Below are 21,955 nucleotides of genomic sequence, written 5' to 3'. Positions count from 1 at the left end.
CCTCACTGTTTTTATTAAACATCACAAGGAGGACAGCTGTTTTTTTCTGCTCTTGTTTGCAATTACTATAAAATCTTTGAAAACAACAAGTGCTGTTTGTTGTGTCTTGGTCTGAGCAGTGACTGCAGCTGCAAGTCACAATCAAAAGCCCTCACTCTCAGCTAAATGGATTAAATAAATATATATATATATATATATAAACTCTTAATCAAATATTAAAAAAAACTTTTTTTCCAACCATATCTTGGAGTCCTCCTCTTTATCTCTATCAGTCCAGAAAATGTCATATTTCAAGATAGTTAAAGAGGAAAAATGAGCTCTGAATTGGTTGAAACAACTAAAAAAAAAAACTGCCCATGGAATGATAGAAAAGTAACTTGTACTGAGAAATTATTCTAGTTTTAAGTCATTTTTCTAGCAATTTTTTCTTAGTCCATTAGCAGATTTTTTTTCACTTGTTACTAGCAATTCAGACCTCTGTTTTGTCTTTAAATAACTTGAAATAAGACATCTTTCTGGACTGATAAGTTAACTGTGGCTCATATCAAATGTAACAAAACATTTTTTACTTAAAGTAAGACAAAAACACTTGATAAGATTTCAGTTTTTTTGCACTGTGTGAGTCCAGGTCGAGTCACGAGTTCTGAAAACAGAATTGTGGTGAAGTCGAGGTCTAGTACAACAACACACAAACAAATGAATGAGTGTCATTTATTACCACAACAGAGGTCCAAGTTACTCTTAGTTCAGTTTACCAAGGGTTAAAAAGACGGATTTGTCTCTAATTAGAACCTCGATCATCCAACAACCTTCTGAAACACAGCCTGTCGTTTTCACACAAGTCCCACCTCCCATGAGCCACAAAGCCAATCATTTTTCAGAATACCTGGGACAGGGTTTTATTGGATCACCATTTAATTTTAATCTTTAATAATCAAAAAAAAAACATAACAAGCATTTCAAGAAAAAACCACACTGCGTTTTTTCTTTTTTAATGATTTCCATGTTGTGTCCTGTAGGAGGGGGTGATACTGGGAGCAGTGGGAGCATATGACTGGAACGGGACCGTGGTCATGCATACAGCAGGAAGAACAGTGCGTCCAGAGTACACTCAGTTCTACGACCCAGAGACTGAGGCAGGGTACGAAGGACTGGCTGGGTACCTTGGTGAGTAAACTCAACAAATGATCTTTCATTTTTTCTGACGACAAGAATCATTGGCATAGTGACATCTGAAAGCTGAAACTCCATCTGAGCTGGGGTTTTAAACACAGACATAAGTTTGAAAGTGATGTCAGATGAGATTTGTCGATGTTTTACATCTGCGGCATAAATATTGAGCCCTCTTCATGGAGGAGTGAAACATCATGTGTCTATGACAGCGGATGCTTTGTCTCCGTCACATAAATAACACGTGCAGCCTCTTCTCTCCGTCCTGCTGCCTTTTATGGCCCGTAGAGCAACAGCAGCATCTTAATATCAGGTTATTTAATCAACATGTCATAAGACAGAGCACTGGTAGGTCCAGGCCCACAGACTATAAACTCAGCTGTTGGCACATGCTCGTGCTCAAAGGTCTCCATAGATCGCCCCTGTGTGTGCTGGACTCTGACTGTGTGTGTTTTCCTGTAGAAGTGTTTTATAGCTTCCTTGACGCACAAAGATCTAAACAAGAACATTCAGGAGTGTCAGAGTGTTTTTCCTCATGGTATTGTGACGTTCACATGTTTATGTGTGCATTGATTCATGTCTGTGTGTTCTGTAGGCTATGATGTTCAGTCAGCCTCCACCCCTGACGGAGTGCTCTACATCTCAGGTGCACCGCGGTACAACCACACAGGGCGGGTTGTTGTCTACAGGCTGAATAGAAACAACAACGTTGTCGTCTCACAGATACTGAATGGAGAACAGGTGAGAGTCTGTGTTCTTCTGGTGTCTTTCCCAAATTGGACCACAGAAGTAATACTTGGATCAACCTATCAAAGATACCTCAAACAAAGTATGCTGTCTGTACGGGATGCCCAAAGTCAACAAAAACAGACAAAAACAAGATTGGTTTTCGTTTTGTTTGATTTTGAATTTGATTTAAAGATCTTAAAGGTAGGGTATGCAGGAATTTTCATTACTTGTTAGTGAACACAAACATTCAAACTGGGCTCCTCCTCCTTGGCTCAGTGCCAGCGGCAACGCACACCCACAGCCTTCAACCGAAGTTACTTAAACACACACACTAGCCAAGAAACCACCTGTAGCATCGCATTTCTATGTGGGAGAGGCTCAAGAACTGTGCACTCGACTCGGGATGTTAGCACAAGCTAATCATGAGCATTTGACACATACCTGGTTAGCAGGAAGTCAAGTTGAGTCCCTCTTTGTCCCCTCCTGCTATCCAAGTTCCCGAAAGTGGATGAAACTTGAGCCAAGCTTCCTCCTTGTTTAGAAAAAAAGCTTTGTCTGTTCGGTGTTTTTTTTTTTTTGTCATTTCGGGTGTGTTTTCCTCGCTTCATGCTCCGTCCACTCTTGTAGCCGCTCAGGATAGCTCATTCTTCCACATGCTAATCAACATGCAAAGTCACTTGCGCACTGTGTAAGCTGTGATTGGCTGAAGTAGCCATGTCTGCTCTTGGCCCAGAAACGTCCTGAAACAAACAAAACATTATCATTCAGGCAGAGGAGAGGGTTGGAGGCAGACAGACACTGACACACAGAGTCCCAGAGGAGACAATTAAGCGGGATTATTTTTATAAAAGCTGAAATTCTATTTTTTAGGAAAATCCTGCAGACACTACCTTTTACCAATTCAATAGCTTCATCTCAGTTCTCTGTGTGTTTCAGTTTGGGTGAGCTATTACAGTGTGGCTATTCTGCTTTCCTATATTTCAAACATGTATATAAAGTGACAATGCTGGATGTTCAGATTAAACGTGTGCAGATTTTCAAACCTCTGCATGTTCATATGTTGTAGAAATCCTTGAATCTGTCTGTGAAATGATCAAAACACTCTATTCTGAAAATAGCACAAGATCCTCATAAGACTTCCTGAGATGATCAAACCAAGCAGCAACCTCTGAATCTAAAAATACAAGACAATGAGGAAGTGCTGAAATCTGCAGTTCGTTGAGTGTCGCTTGAGGCCGGCTCCAGAAATTCACGATACCACATACACACACCAAGCCAAAAAAGTCATAGTCATAGCAGAAATAAACATGTTCAGCATGGTACACAAAAAGGTCTCCTCTAAAAGGCTAATTCCCTAATGGTAAACGCTGTACGGGTTGATTTTTTTTTTCCAACTCAGCAGTTAAGAGGATATTAACAACGCGAGTTCTCCCAATCAGAGGCACAGCTCAGCTCAGCAATTGAGCGGCAGGCAGATGTCAATGAGGAGGCTCAAAGCCCACCTCATTTCCAATATGGCGTCTGTTGACACTTTGCTTCAAAAGTCAATTTCATAAACAAATGGGTGATGTCATGGTGACTATGTCCATTTATTTTACAGTCTATGGATAAAACTTCCAAAACATCATCTCTCATCTGGCTTCCAGAGGGCTGGCCAATCAGAGGGAAGGGAGTTTGTGAAACAGGGAGCCTTAAAGAGACAGCAGCTAAAACACAGCTCTTTGGACAGAGGCTTAAATAAAAACACCAGTGTGAGAAAAATTATTGTTCTTTTTTTTTAGCTGTAAATCATGTGAATCTACTACAGGGGCACCAGAGTAGACTACAAAAAGCACAATACCCCCTCTTTATGCAATTCATTTGCAGTACTTTCATTATTCCCATATTCAAATACCAGGAGACAAAACAATGACTCCGCTACAACATGCTGCCCTCTTTCAGCTTGTTCCTTTTGGACCTTTGTCACACACCCAAATAAAAAAGAGCGCTCATTTGAAAACCTGTGCTCTCTGGTGAGGCTCTGACAGCCACTGTTAGTTAAGAGCACTGTAAATATTTAAGTGTGAAAGAAAACATGTCCAGATGGTCAGATAGCTTGGGCTCCGAATGTGACAATCACTCAGATTAGAAATGTTTGTTAGAGTTCTCACAGCACCACTTGAGTGGAGTGAAAAACATGTTTGGTTTAGTATTAGCGTCATTCAGAGACCTCGGGTTCAGTTCCTGCTGTAGAGAAGCAGCTCATCTCTCCTGGAGTGAAGGTTCAGCTCTGAGTATAAAGTTCAATCCTCCTGTGATTTCTGGTTCCACTGTGCAGATTGGTTCCTACTTTGGCAGCGTCCTGCAGACTCTTGATGTTGACGGGGACTCGTACACCGATCTCCTCTTGGTTGGAGCACCAATGTTCATGGGGAAAGAAAGAGACGAGCAGGGACAAGTCTACGTCTACAAACTCAACCAGGTTCAGAAAACAGACCAAATTTTTCAGTTTTATTTTAAATGATGGAGTCAGCGTCACATTTTACTGAAATTTCACTTTGAACTCTGAATTTTCTCTTCACTCTGTCACCAGGACGGCCAGTTTGTCCACGAGTTCACTCTAAAGCCGATCAACCAGTCGTGTTGTTCTGCCGGCTCAGAGACCTGCACGAATAAAAATGAACCATGTGGAGCTCGGTTTGGCACGGCCATTGCAGCAGTGACAGACCTGAACCTGGACGGGTTTAATGACGTGGCTATTGGTGCTCCTTTTGAGAATGACCATCGAGGTGCTGTTTACATCTACCATGGAGATAAGACAACGCTGAAAGAGAAATACGTACAGGTAAGAAGGACCAGGCAGCTCACACTGTCAAATGAAAAGAGAACTCAGGGACTTATTCACCTCATTTATTTCCAAATGATTTGTTCACGTTACTTTGTGAATTAGGCATTGAGATGGGGCAAATAGCGGGGAAAATGATGCTCAATTCTTGGTGCTGTTAGCTGTTGCAATCCCCTTAGTGAATTCCCCCTTAAGTGTTAAATTCAGTATGTTAAGGTCAATGTTTTCCGATTTTACATCTTGGCAGAGTTAGCCGTGCTAGCTAACTTCACAGGAATCTTCTTAGTAACTGTTTTTCTCCAGGCTAAGAGAGAAGAAAGATAAACAGGAGAGTGATAGAGCATGAGCTAAAACAGAGGAGCTAACCTGTTTGTGCTAACGTTCATTCCAACCCACAGTCAGCAGTTATTCTGCAGTGGTCTGTTCAAACTTGAGAGTCTATCAATAAAATGAAGAGTGAGGTTATGTTAGCTCAGATTGGTAGATGACTGGCAGGACAGAACCAGGATTCTCTAACGTTAGAGACACGTCTCAGAGCACCAGGCTGTGGTAAACAGTTAACAGTCAGACTGCTCACCTCCTGAACACTAAACTACAAACTGAGTTTAAAAAGTTTGACCTAACTACAAATGAATTTGTTTCATTAACTTGTTGCTTTTCATGATGTGAAAAGTTTTCTTGCACAAAGAAAAGTGGTGTTAAAAAGAAGACCTGCTCTCCAAAACAAATGCACGCCTTGTTACGACTCATAACAGCGGGTGCAAGTCCTCACAGACCCTTTAAGTCTGGAATCAAGATGTCTGACACATTGAAGCAAAATGTTCCTCCTCAGATGTTTTTTGTGAGAATTGAACTCAGAGTTTGCTAAAATGTGTTACTTCTTTCTTTGATTTTATTTTCTGTGTTCCATCCAAAGTCCCACTCAAGTTTTGACTGGTACAAGCTTTAAGTTCTTCATTGTTCGTGAACTAAAACTTAAATTGGAACAGTTCATCCTCTTCTCTGATTGGTTCTTGTCTCTTCAGCGTATCCCTGCAGGAGGAGATGGTGAGACGGTGAAATTCTTCGGTCAGTCCATACATGGAGTCATGGATCTAAATGGAGATGGCATCACTGATGTAACCATCGGCGGTCTGGGAGGAGCCTCACTGTTCTGGTGAGACACTTTCACTCATAAAGACCTACTTTTACATGATCAGCAGCAGTGTCTGTATCCTACAGAGCCTTTGCATCGTGTTCCTCGGGTTTGGACAGCTGTTGAAATCCTGCCGGGCTTGTAGGCTGGAGACCAGCAGCTTCCTAATGATCTCTCTGTTAAAACCTTTGGCTCTGTTCCTCCCTGCTGGACGCCTGCCTAAAGGCTTCCACCCACAAAGTTTTGAAACATCAGCCCACAGAGTGATTTAACTTCTCCCACAGTTTCGTCTGGCAGAGGCTCAGCTACGCTGTGTGAAAACTCCAACTCCCAAGTGGCTTAGAGTTTTAAACAGGCTTTGGCAGCAGATGGCTGTTCTTCTTGAGCTCTGGTTGTGTTTTAGAAGCTGCTTTGAGAGACTCAAGGCCAGGTTTTACACCTTAGATACGTCTGTTTCTTTTTTTTTCTTTTCCTTTCACATGTTGCATGAATAAGAAGTTCGTTTCCTCCGCCATCAGGTCCCGAGACGTTGCAGAGCTCCGTGCCAACATGACCTTTGATCCTGTTAAGATCAACCTGCAGCAGGCGCAGTGTGTACTAGGGGAGCAGAAATCTGTGTGTGTGAAAACCAAGGTGTGTTTTTCCTTCAACATCAAATCTGAGCAACAGGACCCAAACGCTGCAACAGGTGAGCACGTCTAAAATCAACCTGCTCCTTCGTCGCTTTTACCTTCACACTGATTCTAAATATTTCGGTGTTCTGCAGAAATCCTCTTCTATCTGACTCTGGATGCTCTGCGTGCAAAAGCTCGGGCTTCCTTTATTAATATGGATAAAAGTGATCGCAGGATCAGCAGGACACTCACCATCAAAGACGGGGAGTCAGATTGTGTGGATGAAACCTTTGTAATGTCGGTAAGTACTCTTTTTGACCAACATGAGGCTGATCATAGAGTCTTACTTTTTGAAAATTCCCCTCAAACAACATTTTTACCACAAATCCAAAAGTCAGAGCACACAGACTGACTTAAAAATTTCAGATTTCATTCATGGCAGTTGTATTCTCGGCCTGTCCAGGATGTAAATAGTGTCCGGGGCCAGAAAGGAGACAGGACAAAGCAGTGAGGAGTGTAATGCAGAGCAGGAAGACATTGATTCTAACATGAAACAGACCCGTCCTGATCAAAGCACGCCGAGTTCAGGCCTGTGCCGCTCACTGTGATAAATTATCTGCAGGCACTCGGGGAGTCTGAGGGAAAAAGCAACAGGAGAATGAGCCTGAATAAGGTGTTTGAAGACAATGACATTCGAGGACGAGGATTTTTTCCACAAAACAAGCACGTCACAGACTTTACATCAAAGCTGAAACCTTTATTCTTCACAGGAACTATAAGTGGTTTGTTCCTCCAGCAATGAGACATAAAAACCATGTGCAGGAACTTTCCCCTCCCAGACGTTGACTGCAGCGATGGATTTTTCTGATTAGCTGCCTCTGGGCGAGAGCTGGAGGAGAACTAATCAGTGAAAACAGCTGCTGGTCCTGTGTGTCCAGCATGAATACCTGCTCTGTTCCAATGTGCCACTCTGGACAGAAATTTCCCACAGACTCCAGGTCAGAGGTTTGGAGAGGTCAGAGAGAATTGTACTGAACACAAAAACCATCTCAAAGTATCATACCTGAATTTAATACGGATCAAATCTGAGCAGCAGCTGTGTGAAGTGAACAAAAACACCCTCAAATGCAGCATGTGTTCCTCATGTTCCACTATTTCCCACAAATCAGGCAAATAGTAAAACAAAAGAGATGTGTTTCGACTTTACCAAACAAATAAAACGCTAATGCCCTGCACACCCACAGGTTTCTATTCCTCTGATCTATCAGAGCTCACATTAAGTGTCTGGAGGCATCCGTAGTAAACCCTTTTCAGCTCAAAACGGTGGACAACACCACTCTAATCCCACCTGTTGTTCAAAAGTGAAGCCAAGATACCACACCGACATGTTGGACTTGTGATGTTGGTAAAGTCAGAGTCTGCAGAGAAGCAATCTGCCCTCACAGCTGTAACATCGTCATCGTAGTAGCCAACTTCACTCAAACAAAAGCTCCCATACCACTTCATAGCAGGACAAAAGGGAAACCAGTTCAACGTTTCCAAAAAGGGGAACATTTTTGTTCCTCAAGAAAAGGGAAGTACAGCTGCAGATTACAAATATCATTACGTTTGCTAAGCCCAGTCTTTCTTAAACAAAAGTTAGCATTTTAAAATGGTGCCCCTTGTCCTGCTTGTAAGTATTTCTGACTAGCACTTGACTCCTCCTCTGGCTCCTGCTAGCCATTTACGACATTGATCTACATTATATGGTGGTCGAAACTAAGTAGCAAGACACATAAAAACTGAGAAATGCAGCCACAAAAAACTACTATAACACAATATTTCAATATTCTTCAAAATAAAAAAACAAGCATATTATTTATAAACGTAAATTCATAAAATTATTCAAAATAATGCAAATCATGAACTTATATTTCATTCTGTCTTTAGCGGCTCCAATAGTCATACTTAACAAACCGAAACTCAGCCTGTTTCTAACAATAAGGCGGTGTATTTAAACACGTCTACACTCTCACTAACTCCTGCTATACCTACACTGCTGTCGGTTAAACATCACCTCCTCCATCCCAGCCTCCTCCTGTTACAGCTATTTCTATGTACTTATCCGTGTTGGGGGGATTTTGCAAAGTACTCCCTGGAAATCCAAAGCAGGCCGCTCAACTAACCCAGGAGCACTTTGAAAAGCTAGCCAACTTTAATATCACCTATAAATGTATTTGGCAATAAATGATTAAAATATCTGACAAAAGTCCTACTGACTAAACTACACTTCTCAGAAATATTAAATAATGTGCAAAAATCAGTCCCCAGAGGGAGCTCTAAATCTCTTGGCTCCAGTTTTGGGGAGTTGTCACGTGCTCTATCTTTTCATACATCCTTTATTCCTGGCAAAAATACTTTTGGATAAGTGTCCATAAAAGTCACATTACTATAATAATCAACTTTATTTATATATAACTTTTCTAACAAAGTTACAAAATGCAGGGAGATAAAGAGAAAATGGTTGAAACAGTATCATTAGGATGTAGGAGGGAAAAAAAAGATATCAGAAAACAGAAAATAGCAGAAAAGGTGACCCAAGGATTCAGAAAAGCTTTCCATTTTTAAGATATCTTCAAAAGAGGGGATTTAAGTTAAAGGTGTGAACTGTCTTATTTTGAACGGCACTGAGCACCAAAGTCTTAGAGTTTTAACAGAAAAGGCTGATCACCTGAGTTCATGAGATGGGATCTCTGAACATCCATCAGAGCTGCATCCACTGAAGTTACTTAAATATTTTTGGAGCAGGTCTATGTAAAGCTTACAGTAATTAATAAAACCTTGTGTGTGAACCTTGTGGCCGCCCCCACCCTCTGGAACTCTCTCCCCGCAGAAATCCGCAACTCTCCCACCCTGGACTGTTTCAAATCACTTCTCAAAACTCACTTGTTCTCCCTGGTTTTCCCTGTTTAAGACCTTGTTGTTAATTTGTTTATCCCTCTACTGTGAAAGCGACCTTGGGTTCTTTGAAATGCGCTATATAAATTTAAGTTATTATTATTATTATTATTATTATCTTGTGTGTTAAAAGCAGTTTGTAACTGTGTTAAAGCCTGGTGTGGAGCGAGGGCAGAGTTAACATTATCATCACCATCATCAGCATAAAGTGGAAATTTGCCTTGAAAACGTCATGATTTATATAATTGATGTAAATGACAAATGAAAGGGGTCCAACGACCGATCCTTGAGGCACACCTTTGGAAAGTAAAAGTGTACTGGAGACAGTTCCACAGGCCATGCAAACGTTGTGATCTTCTTTGGAGGCAGTTTACAAACCAGCTGATTGATCAGACATCCCTGTAAAACCCCCTGATGCCTGTTGTCGAATTTGCAACATACCCTGCCAGGTCTTGACACAGCTGAAATGACCTTTGTATCTCATTATTTCCTATTGACTCATATTCTACACAAACCAAAGATCGCATTAGATCCACTATGTCACAATATATTGGTCAGAGGATTAACTTCTCATGTCTTTATGTATAAAATAACTTAGTTATAACTATTGTGTGTAGTACACTCAAATTTAAAATCTCCACTTAATTTAACATCTGCAAGAATGCAAAAACACATAAAATAAATCTTTTTTTAATAGTGTTAATTAATTCAGGCAGGAAGGAGTTAAAATAAGTATATGCGTTAGTAGCTTGTGGTTGATTGTGTCAAAGGCTTAGACCAGTTAACAAAAAGGGGCTGCACAATGCTGCTTATAATTGACAATTACAGTCAAATCATGAAAAAAAAACTTGAAGAGATGCTATAACTGTGCTAAACCACAATGAGGTAAAACTAAAATGTTGTTTTCATCAAGAAATTAAAAATCGGACAACTAATGTTTTTATGCTGGTGAGCTCAAGAGAGATGTGCTAGTTTTATTGGTGAACTATCTGAAGTCTGTGGAAGGAGATCTGACTGATACTTGCTGGAGGTGCAGCACAATAATCTCAAGGAGAAAAAATAAAAACATGATTAAGTTGGTATGGATCAGAAAGAGAAAGAGATGATTTCATTTTGCAGATTCAAAATTCAATAGTTTTTTGAATAGTATCCAGAAAGTTATGTATTACAAACATTGATGGATCCTCTGACTGTCTCTTGGTATCACCATGATGTGGTTTATTGCAATACACAATGTAATGATGGTATGTCATGTTTTGGTTTAACAGCCAGTGATGAGGCTTTGTGTCCAGTCAGACATTTTTGTAGTTCTTTTCACCAATGAACAGTTCCCCTTGTTTTTAGTGTTAGCCCATGATAACTGTTTGATAAATGCAGCTTGAACTTGGCCTCCAGCACTGAAGCTGAAAACATGTGGAAGTTACTCAATAACTGATTCCCTTCCTTTTCCTCTGTCCCTGAACAGCCCCGTCCAGACTTCCGAGACCCCCTCATGGTGTCGTTGGAGTTTGGACTCTCTGATGAGGACCAAGGCCCCGTCCTGGATGAAAACCTCCCCAGATCCATCAATAAGACAGTAAGAAAACCGTTACATATCCCCGAGCTGACTTTCTCTCATCACTTTAATGCCAGAGCCCAGGGAACAGGCAGGAAGGATTTGATGTGGGCTTTTGATTCTGGCTCCAAACACACTTCTGTTCCAGCTCATTAGCTCCTGTAACAGCTGACTGCCATCCTTCAGAGTCTCCTCAAGGCTGCGTTCAACACCAACAATCAGGACAGCATTCCCACACTCCCTCATGCATAGTTCTTCTAACAAGAGGCTGTCCGGATAATTGTTTCAATGAGTGATGTGTTCAGATAAAGAGGTGAAATACTACTTGAGAATTCGGTTGAACACGTAACACAAAGAATGCCATAAAAGCTCGAGCGTGTGAACACACAGAACAAACACCCAGCGCCTCCTCAGACCCTGAACAGGGACCACATGTGATGTGTTTATGAGCTCCACACTGGAGTGAGGAAGCGTTGTGACGACCTCTCCTGTTTTTGTTATTGAAAGGAAGAGAAGGGACACACACACACACACACACACACACTCTGACAGAGACACACACCTAAAGGGGAAGTCATCAAACGGAAGCAGCGGTTTTTCTTCTGACATTGTGCTGTGCATGATATTCTAGTCTCTTTTCTTGGGAGAGTTTGGAGACGCTGTTGATCCAAAGGTCCAGTGGGAGAGCCTTGAGAATGGGAACAAATGTGACTGTGACCCCCAGGGGGAGAGAAGGGAAAGGAAATTAAGGTCAAATAAACACACCCTGTCGAATTGAAAGTGGTAACAAACAAACAAACAGCTGCATGTTTAGATTCTCATCATCTGCTTATTTCTGTACCCGGGGTTAAAAAACCATCTGAAGTAGTTTGAATAGATTCAGCATGATTCTGAATGGAATGATGCCTTTGTGTGCTAAATTGTCTCCCAAAATCTCAAAGGACACGCTCTTCCTGTTGGAGTCACACATCCTTAAACAGTCAAGAAACAAAGCCCCACGAACAGCCTCGCAGAAACAAGCCCAAATAAACATGTTGACAGCCATGTTTGAAAAATGACTCTAGACTAAAAAGCTCATTTCTCCCCCTCATTTCACTGATGGATGCAAAACTTTTCTTCTGCAAACATTTAAACAAAGTCAAAACTGAACTTTTTCATCTAGAAATTGTCCGTCTCTTCTTGTAGATTCCTTTAGTGGACTGTGGCAGCGATCAGAAGTGCATCTCTGACCTCTCCCTCACAGCAGAGCCAAGTGCAAAAAGGTAAGAGGCCAAGAAAAAGTTTCTCTAACGTCAAATTCTGCTCTTGGAAAATTCACTGAGATTTGGTTGAATTGGTTAAGAGCATCAAAAAGTGAGCATCATTTGACCCAGTTATCTGCTCCACCTCAAGGACAGAGTCAATAAGCAGAATCCTGTAATGATGTTAAAGCGCAAAATCGCCCTCAGAGATCTGCACAATCCTGACATGAATCAGGCCCTCAGTGTGAAGTCCACAGATAAAACACTGGAAGAGTTTCTGTCATTGCTCATCACAGACTTTGTTCACCTATTGTTTGGTATGTGGTGTTCCCTGTTAGACCAGCTCACTCAGCGACTCCTCCAGTGCTTGGCTGCCCTCTTGTGTGCAGAAACTGCATCACAACCTAAGCAAACTGACCCTTTTCATTTCCTTCCCCAGCTTGCTGATAAAAAACGAAAAAGACCGCCTCGATGTGGACGTCACGATTAGCAACAGCAAAGACAACGCTTACAACACGAAAGTGACCCTCAGCTTCTCCCCAAACATCAACTACGTCAAAGTGGAGGTGAGGTTTCCAGAGCTCACCTGTCGACATCCTTCACTGCTTATGATCCAAAGAGTTTCTGATGATTTTCTGTTTTTTTCAGCCGGAAAAATCATGTGAATCGAATAACACTAATGTGGAGTGTGGAGTTGGATATCCCTTCTTGGGAAGCAACAGAGTGGTAAAACTCAGCACCTCATCAAAAACAAATCAGTCATTCTTCTGCTCACTTCTACTCAGTAAATACATGATGTGATCCACTGTCCACAGGAACGTTTCAAAGTCAAATTCCACATGAACCTCAAACATGTTCTGCCCGTGATTCAGATAAATGTAACAGCTACAAGGTAAGAAAATCAGCATGGTGTCTCACTGTTTTCAGTCTCTTCAGAAGCTGTTTGTCTCATTTCATTTCTGATATTTCTCCACAGTGACAGTGAAGAGCTGGATTCCACCCTGCACGACAACACGGTACAGATCTCCATCCCTGTGAAGTATGAAGCAGGACTCATTTTCTCAGTGTGAGTAGCTGATCATGTGACAAGTTTTTCTGCCACGCTGTAGAATAAAAACAAATTGGATATTGAAGCGCCTGCATTAGGTCTACACTCCCTCTCGTCCTCTACACTCTGCTTGTGAAAAACGCCTGGTGCTCCCAGCCCAGTGCTGCTCTAAATCTCGAGCCAGACTCTTCTTCTCTGTTGTTCCCTAACTCTGTACGATCCACAGAGTCCCTTTCTACTTGAAGGAGGGATGGTACCTTTCACATTTGAATAGACACAATACCGATGCCCGGTACGTGGCAATCGGTATCAGTACTTAACAGTACCATTTTCCTGTACTTTTTTGTGTCCATGTTGTAAAATATCAATTTAATAAAATTTGACAATAATAAAATCTCAAATTTCTTTAATTTACCAACTTTTTTCTTCCATATATTAAACTTGCAATGCTGTGTTCATGTCCAGCATGGAAAATCGCCTATTCTTCCAGTCTCTCACAGTCACAAGAATGGGTTTAGGTACCTAAACATGGTACCTTTTGGTTTTGTGTGAATCGGTACCCAGTACTTTTGACAGAATGTGGTTGGTACCTTCAAAAGTACCTAACTCGGTACCCATCCTTAACTTTAAGAGATGTCTGAAGACTCATCTGTTCAGGGATCACTTAGGCCCTCAATCTGACCCTTCTCCTCTTTGTCCTCAGGGGTAGAGTGAGTCTGAAGGTCTCAGACCCAGCTCTTTGTAAATTTTCAGCACCAATTACTGAATGTTTGAAAATGGTTGAAAATTGTTGATTATATTGTTGCAGAAATTTATTGTGGTTAGTTGGCTAGATTATTCTGCATTATTAAAAAAATAATAATTCCTGCACTTAATGGCAGCACCTGCAGCCAAATAACTTGTTGCACTTTTTCGCACTAACTAGGTTTTCCTTCTGTCTAAATTTCTGCTTGTGTCGTACGTCACTTTGAACAAAAGTGTCTGCTAAATGAAACTGTAGAACTGTACATTGAGTATAATCAAACCTCTGCAACTGATACTGCCTTCAATCTGTTATAGTCGCCTCAGGGGTCATAGGGCTACATGCAAAACAGAATAATGTGTTCTCATGGTAACATGCCCTGCCGGCCAGGTCTAAGACCAGAGCCACTGAAACTGTCAGCCATGTGAACGTTCAGCAGGGCACCCACAGGAGGGTGTGAGTGAGATGCTACACCCATGCTCAGATCTCTTGCTGACATTCCATATAATCAAACCTCAGCAAGCACTTATTTGAGAAACCTGTACTAAAAACCTATGCTTTAAGCTCTGGATCTATCTGGAGGCTGTGTCCTGTCAGAGAGATCCAGGACCGGAACCGACAGGCAGGTGTCGGCACAAGGAGAATCGATGACAGCTCCAACACCAGATTCTTTGGCACACACTGATCAAACCATCACCCAAAATTTATGTACTAAGGAGCAGAGCTTAACTCTAGTGATGCGCGCCAGTCCTATTTATAACCTCAGCTCTGAATCCTAATCCCTTATGACATCATCAGCTGTGTGGTTTCCATGCTGACAGATCATCTCCATTCATTTTAATGGGCCAAAACAATTTGAAAAATGCTGAATATCTTAAAAAGTACAAGGGTTAGAAATGTGAAATATGCACACAAACTTCTCTTGGACATGCTGAACAGTTTAAAATTCATGCAGTAAAAATCAGTGAAAATTTGTTGGAGGGGTAGCAAGCCAAAAACCAGAGATAAAACAAAATTTAAAGTTATTCAAAGTTGAACTTGGGTATTGTAAGCTCAAAACCCCAACTTTGGGAACCGAACACACATGACCTCAAATCTTTACATCTGTTCACACCAGGAAATATGTGTAATGCAGTTTCAAACTCAAAGTCTTCAACCTTAATGTTCACATATATGAAGTCATTACAGCATAATACAGTCTGTCATTTGTCAAATCACTGGATCTTCTTGTTGTGCTTTGGTACTCACAGTTTGTTCCTACATCCAGTTAAGTGAATTGCAGCCTGTGTCTGAAATCATATGATCTTTGTTTACATGCCCCTTCCAGACGACCTTTGGATGAACACATTGTTGTAAAAGAAGGCGAAAAGATTCCCGCTAAGATCAACAACACCTCGATGATTGGAGAGGAGGTCAACATCAGCTACACGGTAACATCTTTTGTAAATCAATATCGTTTTACTTTAATGTTTATTTTCCTATTCCTCTATCTTTTGATCAAAACAAATGTTTCTGTTGTGAAACTGAAGTGTCCGTCTCTCTCTTCTCTTAAGGTGGAGAAATCAGGTGACATGTTGACTTCACCGCCCCTTCACCTGACAGTGATGTTCCCTCACCTGTCTCCTCATAACAACCACTTACTGTACCTGACAAATGTCAAGTCGAGCCCAAAAGTAAAGTGCCTCTCCCTTGCACACACACACATACACACATTCATAGCATTTATGGAAGAAGTGACAGACTCACCTGTGGGGCCTTTCTTTCCAGGTGTCATGTGATGCAGATCAGTGGATCAACCCTCTAAAGATCCCCCCTGCTGTCATAGAACCCAGTCCAAAGAAAGAAACTCTCAGTGTTTACATTTTGGTAAGAATGAGCACTGCTTTGTGAAGTCTGTGAGGTTTTTATTTGGGCTTTACCCAAATTTACCTCAACAGCTGAACATGAGCAGGTCTATCATATTTTGATCTACGGTTTGTCTGGTCAAAGAAATCAGAATCTGATTGTTTTAAACTAGAAACAGGGCTCATACATGTGCAGGACAACACAAACAGGGATCAGACTCAGTGTGTTTTTTTTTTTTTGTATCTCAGGGTTTAATTTGTCTGATCAGTGGATCTTTTCTCCATAATCAAGTCGAAACTGTAACTTTGGAAAAATCATCTTTGGCACAACAGCACCTGAATAAAATGATGTGTGTGTGCTCCTGCCTGACAGTGTGTGTCCATTTGCTCCCCAGAGCTGTGAAAAATACTCCTGTGCATCGTTCACCTGCCTGATACCTGCGTCTACTTTTGGCCAGGTCAACGTCACCTTTAGAGTGTGGAAACCTACTTTTATCGAGGTCGGTTTGAGGCGACACATGGACACTTTCTTCCTTGTGTTGTTTGAATAAGCTATATAAAACAAAGAACTGAGGGAGAGAATGAAAAGCAGTAAATGTTTGATGGTTATTTTTCTTACAGGGTGAGTTTTCCAGTCTCTACATGTCGGTGAATGCTACGCTGGAAACCAAAAACACAGACCTGTTTCAGCTGAGCAGCAGTGACAGAAGCAGAACTGTAAGTGTCACTTTGTGTGTTTGTGTTGTTTCGTTAGTTATTCAATGTTTGTCTTTGTTTAAATTCACAATGTATGTGTGTTAATTCTTAGGTGAAGATCCAGGTTTCAAAGGAGACTCTAGGAGGAATCCCTATATGGATCATCATCATCAGTATCCTCATTGGACTGCTGATCCTAGCACTTGTAATCTTCGCTCTCTGGAAGGTAACATTTCCAGGCCCTGATTTACAATACACTGTTACGGCTGGATGAAACAGTTTAAGAGGAGTTTATTCTTTTCAGAAACATTTCAACAGCTTTGTGAAGTTACTTTCCCAGCAATGATGAGATGATCATACTACTGGGAAACAGATGTATTCAACTTACTTTTGTATACATAAGCAAGAGGGAAAACTTGTCTCTATATTGTATAATCATGTTTTGTATGATATTTACCTTTGACAAGGAGGTTATGTTTCTGGGAGAGTTTGTCTGTTTGTGAACAATATAACTCGAAAAGTAACAAACAGATCTTGATGAAATTTTCAGGAAGTGTTCAAAATGGGATAAGGAAGAAGTGATTAAATTTGGGAGGTAATCTGGATCACCGTCTGGATCCAGGATCTTTTTAAAGGATTCTTTATCATTGTGAGATAGGGCTGTTTTCACCATACATGTAACTCCATGATAAATGGTGGGATTGCTTTGCAAAACAATACAAGACAAGGTCAGGATAATTTCTGACTGATGTAAAAGAACGATCCAGATCCTGGTAATATAAATATAATATTAATAATATGATATAAGATCCAGAATATGAAATGTATACTGGGTCAGCATAATTTTCAACACTGTCAGGAAAAAAATTATCGTACAAACCTGCAACTAACACCAAACTGTAGCAGACAGTCTGCTGAAAGGGAGTATAACATTAAAGTAGGACTAAAGTGTTGGTGACAATCACAATATGCTTGGTGGAGGTCTGCGCTTTCTGACTGCTTTTCTAGTGTTGGATATGGTATTATTCTAAATCAGGACTGCACGATATTGGGAAAAAATAACATCGCAAGATTTTTGTTTCCTGCGATATATATTGGGATATTTTTTAACAGACTCTCACCCAATTTCCTCTGTCTCCCTCTGCCTAAGTTATGTACATTAGGAAAGAGACTTAATCCTGTTAATATCTATTAATTATTGATAGTGGTGTATAATATTTCCTGCAAGTGATTCGTCTGACATCAGGTCAGACTTTTTAATAACACACTCCTGCTCAAAGGTTCTATCATTTAATTTTCCCTAAGACCAAATATTACAGGGATATTTATCAAATATGTTTACACACTGCGCCCCTCCAGCCTGGGTGTGAGAGCCAGAGACATAGGCTGATTAGACGGGCAGTGACTCTCAGAGTTTGTCCTCCTGCTGTGTTTTACCTTTTTTGTAGGCTCAATTAATGTTTTGCCAGAGATGCAAATCAAAAAAGTAAAAAGTAAATCAGAAAAGTAATGTTGAGAGACATTTCACTTATGAGCACAATGCATTTTATAAAGATGATCTGCCATGGTAAGAGAAAAAGTATGATGTCTGCAGGAAGCAAACTTTAGGCAACAACTTACTACAACATTAAACTACGACTGTTTCTAGTTTTATGTCAGCTCATGAAATGTGATAAGTTGTGGGAAGGAGAACGTAAAATAAACAATAAAATGGGCAATCAGTAGATTCAAACCTAGACCTTAAAAACGAACTGAGAGCCTGTTCTGACTGAAGACAAAGTTGGACCCACAGACCAGGATGCTGCCTTTAAGCCTGAAAGTGTTGATACAGCACCTTATGTGATATTAACTCAGCAAACTGTCATATTGTCCCCGTTATGCTCCACTCACATTCACTCACACTGCACGTGAGATGACAGAGCGCAGAGAAAGTGCTCCACCTGTGAGAGTTGTTGAATTTAATGTGGTAAAATATACAAAAGGATGCTCATTTAGACTGATAAGTCATGTGACTTTTCTTTAATTGAAAGGCTTATATCCCATAATCCTGCAATATAACATATTTTGTATATTAGTCCAGTCTATTCTTATACATTGTAATGCACCTGAACACCCCTGGTATCAAGTCATAAATCCAAATATTGCATCAAGTTATATTCTCACACCCAATGTTGTATGTCCAACGTATTAAGATCCCTGATGGTATCAAACTAATCAAATTTTAAATCACAAACTGTTCCTTTAACTGATTACAGTAACTCACATCTAGGGATAGGTACCAGATTAGGTACTTTTATAGATACCAACATAATTTTGTCAAAAGTACCGGGTACCAATTCAGATAAAATCAAATAGTACCATGTTTAGGTAACTAAATGCATCCTTGTAACTGTGAGGGAGTGGAAGAGTAGGCGATTTTCCATGCTGGACATAAACACAGCATTGCAAGGTTATATATTGAGTAATAAATATGTTAAATTGAAGAAAAAAAAAACGAATTGATATTTTTACCACATGAAATAAAAAAAATACCGAAAATTGGTACCATTGAGTACCAGTACCAATTGCCAGGTACAGGGTATCAGTACCATATTGTTTAAAAATGTGAAAGGTTCTTATCCCTACTCACATCTGTAGTGAGCAGCTGTTTTGGGTATGTTGTTCTCTGACTGAGCTTTCTTTCCCTCCAGATGGGCTTCTTCAAGAGAAAATCCAGGGACTACTCAAAGGAGGACATGATGGACTGACCCAGAAAGCAGCAAGCAGCTCATTGACTGACTGCTTCCAGAGCCAGCAGGTCGCACAACAGACAGGAAGGGGAATGGACAAGTCGCCAAAAGACCCATAGACTCATTGATGCTGCGACTCTGACGTTCTGGAAAAGATAGTTACCAATCACTGTTTCCTATTAAGGCACAGGTCAAATGATGTTTGCAAATACTTTCTAAGCCTTATCCTTGGGTTAGGAACAGGTTTCAGGTGGTCTCAAACAAAGGATAAACATTTTCTTTCTATTGTGACTTGATGTGAAGTATTTGCAAACACTGTTTGTTCCAGGTCTGCTTCTTTCCTGCAGATATAGTGTATAAATAATGCCAGCTGATCAAGAAGAAGATCCAAAGATGAGGAAGAATGATGACTTTGCAGGCATCTGTTAGAGAAACATTATTTATCTGTGTCACAGCAGAACAAACAAACAACCTTAGAGCAACAATATCTGCACTCAAGCTTTAGAGAGAAAAGTACTCAGGTTTTTCAGTCTGTGCCCAGCTATCTTTATACTTTCCATGACATCACAGACACATCAGGCCTTTTCTCTTGTGTGATGTCAAACATGTGAACTTGATATGTGTTGAAGCAGTCTGTCAAACAGCTTAGACTTTTTTGTGCTTGATTTGTTTCACACAACACTGAACCTTTTTGCATTTTATAACTTTAAGCTTTTTTTTTCTGCTGCATTTGAACAGTTTAACATGGCACATCCTGACTCCTGATTTAGACAAAAGACACAGACCAACAGTCTGTTTCTGTATTTAATGCCATCCAATCTAGTTTAACCAATCATCCAACAAAAACTTACCAACTCTGATGCTAAATGTTTGAAGTTAGTGTCACCATGGCCTCATACAGCTGCGCCCTCTAAAAAGCAAAACTTTGATTGTACTGTAAATAGAAGTAAATGCTCAATAATGTAAAGCTTAAAATGTACATAATTGTGTTCGCTATTTTTCATGTAATTTAAGAGATCTTATCCATGTATCTTTTTTTGTGATCAAGATGGTTTTGCTCAGGTGCTACAGGTATCATTATTATGACATTAACATTTGATAGATTTGAAATGATCAGGCCTATGTCACGAGTTCAAAGCTGATGCAAATACGTAAATATTGTTATATTTTGAAGAGAAAAATGAAAGTATATGTATTCTGTACTGCAAATATACACAAAGATGAGGGTTTGTATCCACTAATTTTGTTTGTTTTGATTGAAAGTGAACTTTCAAGACTTTTAGATGACTGTGTTTTGAGTCTTTGACAGGATTTTAATGACCTTACAATGTCTTCACTGCAAAAACTGAAATCTAAGGCAGTGTTAATGTCTTATTTCTGGTATGAAAAAATCATATCATGCTCAATATGAGCCACATTTACCTGACAACTCCAGCAAAATGTCTTACTTAAAAGACAAAATGAGGCTTGAATTGTTTTAAGCGAATGAAAAATAATCTATCAATTGGGCATGAAGACTGTGCTTTTCAAGTTTCTTGAAATAAAAAACAAGGGAAACTGTTTTTTTCTACTGCACTTCAAACTACTTAGGCCTTTTTTTGTCTTTTCGTATCTTAATTATTTTTCATATTAGAAAAAAAAGACAAACCCTTGATTAGATTTTAGTTTTGCAGTGTTGATACAAGTTTTGAACTTGGAAAAACGTCAGTTAAAAGTAATCCAGTGTGGAAATATCTGTATCACCATTCACCAGCAGTTGTCATATAGTTTCTGGGGTGTATAGGTTGGTGGATTGTTGTGAGAATGAACACAACAAATTAGCATACAGAAGCTCGGTATCAACCCCCACAAAGTCTGGTCTTATTTTCATCTCTTATCAAGAAGGTTGCACAGCTACATGATTCGTGATAAGAGATTATATTGTATATTGAGGAAACTTCTTAAACAGCCCTTAGCTCTCACTCTCCACTGCTGACAAGAAGCACATGTAAGTGTTTGTATGTACTGAATGTGTAACTGATAGTCTTTTTAAGATTGTATGGCTACATCAGGCTTATGCACGAGGGTGGAGTCATAGGCCTCGCTTTGTTCACTAGAAGTGGTCCACAGATGTCGCCCTCTGTAGCAGAAAGTGTCAAGTGAGAAATGTGAGCTCCACCCCAGCCTTCTACACTGCTGTGAAGTCTTCATTGTAATGCACTGGTTTGTCAGACTGTATGCGTCCTCATCAGCACAGAAATGAAGTTAAGTACAAAAATAAAAACTTTTTACTAAGATCGCCTATCATTCTCCTTTTGTTCGGATGACGGAAAGATATTTTTTAATTTAATTAATTCTCTATCATAACACATTACCTGTGTTTTCCTCTCCTTTAAGGAAGTCCTCAGAAAATATGTATGCAGTTTATTTACACTGTTTGCCAGCAGTAACCACATACTCTAAGGGGTTCAGGTGAGTAATTAAAACGCAAGGATGTGTGTCCCCTCAAGGCATCCATAGTTTTGTGCTTTTGTGTCCCTGAGTATACAAATTGGTCATCTGTGGTGCTCTCTTTAAAACAGGAAAATAATCACTACTTTTTTTCATAGGCGCAAATCCCTGGGGGGACGCAAGGGTCATGTCCCCCCCTTCCATAAAGTTGTCCCCCCAAGAAAATCCAGTTGTAATTAATTTTCTAATAGTAACGTTTTT

The 21,955-nt window shown here is 40.2% G+C and overlaps 1 protein-coding gene across 1 annotated transcript in view; it reads left to right on the top strand.

Moving 5' to 3' along the window:
* itga1 (integrin, alpha 1) overlaps window positions 1–21,509 on the top strand; it is a 74,891-nt gene extending 53,382 nt beyond the window's left edge. Inside the window, exons 11-30 of the mRNA XM_074691014.1 lie at window positions 1,020–1,167; window positions 1,766–1,911; window positions 4,217–4,360; window positions 4,472–4,723; window positions 5,749–5,879; window positions 6,377–6,546; window positions 6,625–6,773; window positions 10,875–10,985; window positions 12,150–12,226; window positions 12,645–12,771; window positions 12,854–12,931; window positions 13,021–13,097; window positions 13,182–13,271; window positions 15,323–15,425; window positions 15,549–15,668; window positions 15,763–15,861; window positions 16,235–16,339; window positions 16,461–16,556; window positions 16,648–16,761; window positions 19,226–21,509. Coding sequence (XP_074547115.1) covers window positions 1,020–1,167; window positions 1,766–1,911; window positions 4,217–4,360; window positions 4,472–4,723; window positions 5,749–5,879; window positions 6,377–6,546; window positions 6,625–6,773; window positions 10,875–10,985; window positions 12,150–12,226; window positions 12,645–12,771; window positions 12,854–12,931; window positions 13,021–13,097; window positions 13,182–13,271; window positions 15,323–15,425; window positions 15,549–15,668; window positions 15,763–15,861; window positions 16,235–16,339; window positions 16,461–16,556; window positions 16,648–16,761; window positions 19,226–19,282 — 2,394 coding nt within the window. The 3' untranslated portion in view covers window positions 19,283–21,509. The remainder of the gene's footprint in view (window positions 1–1,019; window positions 1,168–1,765; window positions 1,912–4,216; window positions 4,361–4,471; window positions 4,724–5,748; window positions 5,880–6,376; window positions 6,547–6,624; window positions 6,774–10,874; window positions 10,986–12,149; window positions 12,227–12,644; window positions 12,772–12,853; window positions 12,932–13,020; window positions 13,098–13,181; window positions 13,272–15,322; window positions 15,426–15,548; window positions 15,669–15,762; window positions 15,862–16,234; window positions 16,340–16,460; window positions 16,557–16,647; window positions 16,762–19,225) is intronic.
* Window positions 21,510–21,955: the final 446 nt, after the last annotated feature.

This window comes from Halichoeres trimaculatus, unplaced genomic scaffold (genome assembly GCF_033239565.1).
Source record: "Halichoeres trimaculatus isolate MK-OKI-2021-1 unplaced genomic scaffold, fHalTri1.1 fHalTri1_scaffold_16, whole genome shotgun sequence".
In the NCBI taxonomy this organism is placed as follows: domain Eukaryota; kingdom Metazoa; phylum Chordata; class Actinopteri; order Labriformes; family Labridae; genus Halichoeres; species Halichoeres trimaculatus.
Note: the sequence above shows the minus strand (reverse complement) of the source record. Positions and strands in the feature narration are given on the sequence as shown.